Genomic DNA, 7911 nt, shown 5'->3' with positions numbered 1-7911 from the left:
AGAAGGAGGGGGGTTGGGGCCTGGGAGGGAGCCTGCGTGAAGGAGGCAGCTCGAGAGGGGCCGTGTTCCCTGAATGGCTCCCACTCCTCCCTGGATTCAGAAACGCTCGAGAGCTCCTGGGTTTGCACATGCCACAGCTGAGGGCTCGGCACTGACTTGGAGTTGAGACTGACCCTGAATGAAGAACCAGCATCACTTGCCCAGCACCCGGGTGCTCCCTGCAGCTTTCCGTGCCCCCACAAACCTGGCCCAGCCCTGCCGGCGTTGGGGTCGTGGGGCTAGAGAGCAAAGCGGGAGTGGGGCAGGCCGAGGCTGGAGGAGGTCCCGGCTCGCATTACTTCCCAACAGCGTGAGCGGTCTACGGGGCAGGATGCTGGGTTGCACGGCAGCATGGAAAGCAGGTCAGGTTATTGCTTCCAGACGGGATGGGGATGGGGAGGGGATGGTGGATGCCAGTACAGCTGGGGTAAGAAGTAAAACCCATGAGGCTCCTGCGCTGTGTGACTGGGGCAGGGTTTGCATATCTGAGACGAGAGCACGTGTCTGAGCTAAGACTGGGCAGGTCCCCAGATTATCAAACACCCGCTGCTTTGTGTCCCCATCAATCCTTGATGTAGGAGTGGGCACCTTAGCTTCAGGGTTGCTTTCCCAGGAGCCCTTGGAAGACTGGTCCAGGCTAGGTGCGATGGGGTTGCAAAGGCAGCCGCTTCCCCTGCCCCAACCTTTCTGCAGCTGACAGGAAAGATCTGTGCAGCTCTGTGTGGCACCGGGGGGGCCAGTGTCAGCAGGAAGGGTATGCTAGGGTGCGTGAATTGCTCTGCCAGCCTTCAGGGCCATGTGTGACAGACCAGGATGTTCATAGGTAGGCCACGTCAGCATGCAAGGACCTCGCCAGAAACCACCCCCGGGGCATTGCACATCGCGTGTGGCTGAGCAGCGAGGGCGAGGCTGGAGGGGAACGCCTTCTGCTCTGGCTGCCGGCGTATTTCCAGCGTGCATCTCTGCAGCTGTCCTGGGACTGGAGGGCACCTGGGGAGCAGGGCTGGCACCTGTCCTGGGGCATGGAGGTGCCAGCTGGAAGAGAGCAGGCACCTGCTCAGATTTAGCTCAGCTCAGCGAGTGGCCTCTGCAGACTTTTTTTCTCCTCTCCGGAGCAGGCAGGGTGGCCACCCCTTGCTTCTCTCTCTGTTCTTTCCCTTCGCTCTCCTGTGGCCCAGTCAGGGGAGTAATTTTGTGTGGGGATGTCACGGGACAGCTGTGCCACAAGCTATGGCATGACCTGTGAAACACCGACAGAAGGCAGGGTGGAGCTGCACCTTGCACACTAACTGAGTCGGAGCGGCAGAAGCATTTGCAGAGCTCACTTCAGTTGCTGTGGAAGATGTGATGAAGTGAGCGCTTACTCATCAAAGCTTATACTTATGCATCTCTGATCCAGTTAGCCTAGAAGGCACATCTCTACCCTGGCTTCAGACTCACACTGCTACCTACTTCTCTCTGCCCAAGAAATACTGATCTGCTTTCTTTGACGGAGGGCGGGGGTGGAGGTTGCAGAAGAAGCCGTTCCCAGGGCCACAGACGTGACCATCCAGGCTTCAGAAGTGGCCAGGGGGATTAAACGGTGCTGGAGCAGCAGCTGTCAGTTAAACCCGGGGCCGGTGCGGGCACAGAAGAGGAAGGCAAGGAAGTGATGCCGGGGAGGGTTTATCTCACTTCGAGCAGTGCCTAGCAAAGAAGTGAGAAGACTCGGTATATGCACCGCGGGACTTCCCAGCAAGGGAAAGGCAGTCATGGGGGGGATAAGCTGCCAGGGGTCAGCGCCTCGGGGCAGTGGGGGTGTTTCAGGTGGTGACTCAGGATTCAGGGGAAGATGTGAGGTCTGGTGAACGCAGGACTTGAGTGGATGCGGTGCGTGGGGCCGAAGCGCCTGCAGGTGCTGACCCTTGGCTGGTACAGTTTGTCTGGCTGGAGCGTTGGCTGGGACTGGTTCAAGCATCTGGCCCCTTCAGGTGGAACTGAAAGCTGAGGTTTGGCTCTTCCCCTTTTTTCTCTCTCTTTCCTTCTTCCTCTAGACATTGTGCGCAGCGACATTGCCCTGGATAAGCAGAAAGGCTGTAAGATCGCCCAGCACCCAGACATTATGCTGGAACTGCAGAGGGAGAAGGCAGCCCAGATGCACTTGGTTTTGTTAAAGGAGCAGTTCTCAAACACGTACAGCAACCTCACGCTAACAGGTAAGGTGGCAAGGCCGGCCCCAGGGCCCGGGGCTGCGGCTCGCCCTTAGCTCGCTAGCCGAGAGCCGGCTGACACTCGAGCACCCGCGCGCACCCGGCTGCTGCTGCCTTCCAACCAGGCGTCTGGGCTGGCTGGGATCCGCTGGACGCGGTGGAGTGGCCCCAGCATCTCCTGCGGGCCACGTCTCCACAGCGCCTGGCGCTGGGGACATGTTTTCCAAACACCCCATGCAAGCGGACCGCAGTGGAGAGCAGCGCTGCAGAGATGCCCCCGCTAGCCATTCCCGCAGGGGAGCTGCCGCAATTGCTAAATTTGGAGTCTTTCGAGCTGCAGCTCTCTTTTTTTTTTTTTTTTTTCCAGACCATGCACTTTACATGAACCCAGTAAATATTAAAGAGCAAATGCAAAGAGATAATGGTGCAGGCGGGGCTGAGATGAGACTGTATCCTGGCCATGTTTGTGTTATCCACAGACCAGAACCTGGAGGGAGGATGGGGGCTGCCACATTCTGGGCACGCGTTAAGGGCGCCCGTCTCCAGGCAGCGAGGGGTGGAGGAGGGCTGGGCTGCCAGCCCCCGCCAATGCCCCTTGATAACTGTTCTGTACCACCCACAGCCCCGTGAACCACACTTACATAAACGGAGGAGCAAAGAGGCTCATAAATCAAGCTGAGGCCCTGGCTCCCCGCAGGGTGGCTATTGCAGGGGTGGGGGAGTCCATGCAGCTGCTGCAGAGATGGATGCCCCTCTGCGGGGCCCGGGGATGGTACCTGGCTTGGGGCGTGCAGACCCTGCGAACAGTGTGGTGAGCTCCAGCCGAGCGGGAGGGAGAAGGGAGCCGAGCCTGGCACCGCCTCTGCCCCCGCGCCTTCCCAGCCTGATCCCGGCACGTTGTCCAAAGGCTCGGCCCCTCGTGTCCCTTCTCTGCACCGGGAGCTCAGCTGCAGGGGTGCGGGCTCCCCGCGGATCCTCCCGGAGGGGCCGTGTGGGGGTCTCCGGAGCGTGGCCGGGGTGCAGGGCCGGCGTGGAGCGTGGCCGACACCGAGAACGTGAGCGGGGTCCTCGGAGCCGTTTCTCAGTAACATAATCTGCTTGGCTGTTTATTCCCGGCACAACTGCTGGAATCAACACTGTCAGCTTCTCCCCTGACAACTTGCTTACTTTCCACTAAACAAACTTCCCGGGAGAGACGGGGCCGTTCCCTCCCGAGCGCCTTACCAGGCCGCCCCCGAGCCCTTGCAGGCACTGCCGACGTCTTCCACGGGCCCTGCAGAGCAGAGGCGCTACCTGCGGACCAGGTCGGCTCCTCGCCCTTCCTGGGCGTTTGCAGGAGCACGAGGACGCCTGGGAAGCAGAGTCGCTTCGTTTTAATACCGCACCGGTAATGCACTCCAACTCCCTGCGACTGCGAGCGGTTTAGCTTCGTAATTGTTATGAAGTTCAGGCTTTGATTTCATAGACTGGCCTGGGAACACAGACTCTAGACAGCTAAGCATAATATTTAACTGGAGCTAGACTAACTTGTGTAAATATTTCCCCTCTTGGTGATGGATTCGGTCTTTTTGGGGTGGACGGAGGGGGTTGGACGTCTGCTGTAGAGGGACCTGCCTTGCCTGCAAAGTCAAAGCACCTGGCAGGCGCTCGAGGAGGTTCCCACCTGCACCACGCTCGGCGCGGGGGGTGGGCAGGGGCTCCTGGGGGGGCCGGAGAGGTGGTACGAGGAATGGCTATCTGCACATGTGCTGGGTTCGGGTCCCAGGGATGGGCTTTGTCTGTCATCTCTCCACAGCACCAGTCCCTTGCCATACCCATCAATGACCCCCAGGTCCTCTTTGCTATGAGCGGACTTTAACCCCAAAGCCCTTTTCCTAACGGGTCCCCCTGCCGCCGCTGGTTTGAAGCCACCTTCTGCTTGCTTCTGGTTGCTCCCGGCTGGCGGTGGCAGCCTGTTCAGCCTGGCTGCACGGACACCTACAACGTCCTCCCTTGCACGATGCCATCGAGTGTCTGAGGTCTCGACCAGACCCGGGATTTCTCTCGTGGTGTGCAGATTCCTTAATTCTGTGTGGCTGGGGAATTGCTTCTGCCCTCCCCCGGCCCCTCCACAACCGCAGGGCAGGATGCCTCCGAACTAGAAATGTTTGTTGAGGTAATGGCGTGGCCGCGGCTCCTTCTGGCCCCGCAGGCTGCCCAGCCCAAAACCTCCATCTCCTCCCGGGCCCGTAGTCGACTTCAGCCGTTTGCAGCCCTGGCTCCAGCTGACACACCGTTCTCTGGGCACCTGGCTCGCTAGGCCACGCTCTGTCTGCAAGCTGGAGCCTTTTTCGACTCCCAAACTCCTGTAGCTTGGGAAGAGGCTTTGGAAACCCTGAACGCTTGCTTGTGGGGAAAGCCACAGAGAAAGAAGTAGGTGCAGGCAGGTCCCAGGAGGAGAGGGAGGTGATAGAAAACCATTGCTGGCTGCAACAGAGCGGTGAGCAAATATCGCAGTCATGAAAGGAAAGACCCCAAGGCCCCGGCTGGCCTAGGCCTTGTCAATGGCAGCATTAAAATGGCGTGCCCTGCCCCTGGTTTGGTACGGTAAGAGCAGTGGGCACATCCTCTTTGGAGCAGCAATCCCTGCATGGACATGGACAATGAGGGTGGAAGGGACCGCAGGAGTCGCATCTAGTCCAACCCCTGCTCAAAGCAGGACCAGCCCCAGCTACATCATCCCAGCCAAGGCTTTGTCGAGGCACCTTTATACCGTACAAAGGTATCTCCTGGTAGAAAGAGTTTAAGGAAAAGTCGCTCTGCGGCTTTCGCTGCCTGGAGCACCCTCTGCTTTGCCAGCGCCAGGCAAGGCGGGTCTCGCTGCAGGGCTCATTTCCTTTCCTGCTCTCTCCAGGCTACGGCGTCCGGGCAGACGGCTCATGCTGGAGCTGTCTGCAGAAGGAAGCTGCCCAGAGCAGTTTGGCTTTGCCCCAAGGCCAAGGGCACAGGAGTGAGACTCGCCCTCCATCTCTGGGGAAGCTCCCTGCCCCTTCCTGCTGCCCTCCGGCCTCACGAGGGACGGCAGTGACGGCAGGCAAGGCCGTTGTGTTGCCAAGACCTAACAAAGCCTGGCATGTTGCACGACAAGGCTCTGTTTTTCATTGCTCAGAACTTTGCCAAACTTGAATAATTTGGCCCGAAATTTCTGGTGTGGGATGTCTGCCTTGGGCTGACCCCACCCGTTTCATTGAGAAAGCTCAAAAGCCTCCAGGCTTTGGCGCTGCGTCTTCAAATCTGGCAAGGGGGGCGCCCTGATGTGAAATTTGGCTGAGTTTCAAGCCCTGGAGAATGCGCTTGCCCTCACTAAGAGTTTGGCTGCGGTTCCATCCAGACTGAGCCTGCTCCAGCCCCTCACGGCTCCCGGTGCGTGCAAGAGCCCAACTGGGGCAAAGCAGGCCTTCCCTGGGGTTTGCTCCTCCTGGCTGTGCAGGCCAGGCTCCAGGGCCCGGGGCCATCGGCTTTCTCTCCTCTCGCCGCCTCCTTGGGCCCTGGCTGCAAAGAGAACGAGCAGGAAAGAGTGGGGCAGGAGCAGAGAAAGCCCAGGAGGGTATAGGTCTAGGAGCGTGGGGCCAAGAAAAAATGGCATGTGCTAAGGCGTGTATGGCTGTGCACAGTCATGGGGCTTCCCAGCACTGTCCAGGGGACTTCTCAGTGCTGTGGTCCAGTCTCGGGCACAAAGGAGAGGCTGGAGCAGCAGCAGTGGGTGGGCAGCAGGGAGAAGAAAGTTGCTTGCAGTTGCCACGATGGTCCAGGAAATACGGGAGAGCCAGAGGAGATTTGCTGGTATCATTTATTGGACTAAGTGCATGGTTGGGACATGCTGGATAAGCTCTGGGCACAAAGCTCTCACCTGCGCGGGGTGAATCCATCACCTTTTTGGAATTCTTCCTTCTCTTTTGATTCATTAGCTCCTCAAAAATGAAAATAAAGCCTTCTTGTTCACCGTGAAGGTCAAGTCGGTGGAGCCCATGGATCCCAAGATGCCATTGCAGATGCTGCCTCTGCCAGGAGTTTCTGACTTGAAAGGACATTGCCCAGCTTAGGAACTTATTAGTGGCAGTGAGATGCACGGGACTCGTGAGGATCCTGCCCCTGAGGGTCTTCTTTCATTGCAGTCGAGTAGCCCATGGTACTTCCCTGCTGTTCAAGGTGACAATGTGTGATGTGGGAATCCTCACCCAAGTCGCCCACAACCCAGGTGAAAGACCAGAGCGCCTGCAATGCGATGGGAGGAGGGGATGACCAGGGACTCTTAGAAATAGGGGCATGACTTGCTTCTTGTGGGCACTGCATCAGAGAGACCTGCCCATGTCAGGAGCTCTCTGCTCTTCCTGGCCTAGGATGTGAGGATTGCCCCGTGGGGTTTCCACGCAGCCCGTATCACTGCAGTGCTAAGCAGAGAAACAGCGATCGCAGACCCCAGCCTTCTGGAGAAATGGCTCGAGCCATTTCTGGGGTGTTTCCCCCCGGTGGGTGACTGCTGGTGGAGTGTGCGTGTGCTGGGCTGGGCGGTCCTCCTGGATGGCTGTGTGTGTGCATTGGGGTCATGGTGTGGTGCGTGCAAGGGTCTGTGTGGGCAGGGTGGCAGGTCGGGGACTAGTCGCGTAGAGGTTTCATGTGTGTAGACTAGTTGTGCGTTGCTGGGAATACTGGTGTGTCGTGGTCAGAGGTAGAGTCCTCCAGGGGAGCAGCACGGGCCGTACCGGTGTGCGAGGGCTGGAGGGTGCATGTAGAAGCAGCGGTGCGTAGCTGGGGGTTAGGGGCGGGGGTGCAGAGCTGCCGGGGTCGTGTGGGGAGGGGCAGGAGTGTGTGGAGGGGGGTGTTCGGCACGTGTGAATGAAGAACATTTTCAGGGAAAAGCCAAGGTGCAGAACTTTTGCATCTGTTTTCTAGCTCCGAGGGCAGGGAGGCCCCATCGTTCTTGTTGCTTGGCGGGGAGTCTAGGGCTAGGCCCCATCTCCGGCATGCGTGAGCCTCCCCCCACGACCGGGAGCTTTACGGGTCTGGTGCAATGCAGTTCTCGTGGGACAGCATCTGTCTGGTGCCCCAGAGCCTGCCGGGGAGGCCTTTGCTGTTAGAGCAGAGACCTTGACTTGGCCAGTGTTTGTGAGGGAGCGGAGCAGAGGGCAGGCCGTGGGGCTGTGCTGCTGAGCGCCGTGGCTGCTGCGTTGTGTCTCCCGCTGCACGGCTCCATGCTGTGCTATAACGAGCTGGCAGGGAGGCTGCGGGATGGGAGCCGGGCGCGATCTCCGGCCGGCTGCACGTGTCGGCGGGCGTCGTTGTCACGGCTCTTTGAACCCCGACAGCTGGGGCGGCGCGCTCTGCCTGGCAGAGTTCATCACTTCGCTGCAGCCGCAGGCCTTTCCTTTTGTTCCTTCTCCTTGCAGGTGCCTGTTTTCTTCCACTGTCCCCAGGAGGGAGCTTCTGGGTTAAGTTCAAGGCTAAAGGGATTGTTAGATCATCCGGTTTCACCTCCCGTGCAGCCCGGGGCATTACGTGGTACCCAGTTACATCTGTCCTGAGCCTGGCAACTTGTATGTCATAGTTTCATAGTAGTTTCATAGTAGCTAGAGTCGGAAGGGACCTAGGTAGATCATCTAGTCCGACCCCCTGCCTGAGCAGGAAAGAGCACCGGGGTCAGATG

The 7911-nt window shown here is 59.0% G+C and overlaps 1 protein-coding gene across 1 annotated transcript in view; it reads left to right on the top strand.

Annotated features, from left to right (window-relative positions):
* Positions 1 to 852: 852 nt before the first annotated feature.
* The window catches only part of HPSE2 (heparanase 2 (inactive)), a gene marked incomplete at its 3' end in the record, with an annotated part of 123411 nt that continues 116352 nt past the window's right edge, over positions 853 to 7911 (top strand). The window contains exons 1-2 of the mRNA XM_019555510.1: positions 853 to 862; positions 2028 to 2234. Coding sequence (XP_019411055.1) covers positions 853 to 862; positions 2028 to 2234 — 217 coding nt within the window. The remainder of the gene's footprint in view (positions 863 to 2027; positions 2235 to 7911) is intronic.

The sequence above is a fragment of the Crocodylus porosus genome, unplaced genomic scaffold (assembly GCF_001723895.1).
Source record: "Crocodylus porosus isolate Cpor-Errol unplaced genomic scaffold, CroPor_comp1, whole genome shotgun sequence".
Lineage (NCBI taxonomy): Eukaryota > Metazoa > Chordata > Crocodylia > Crocodylidae > Crocodylus > Crocodylus porosus.
Note: the sequence above shows the minus strand (reverse complement) of the source record. Positions and strands in the feature narration are given on the sequence as shown.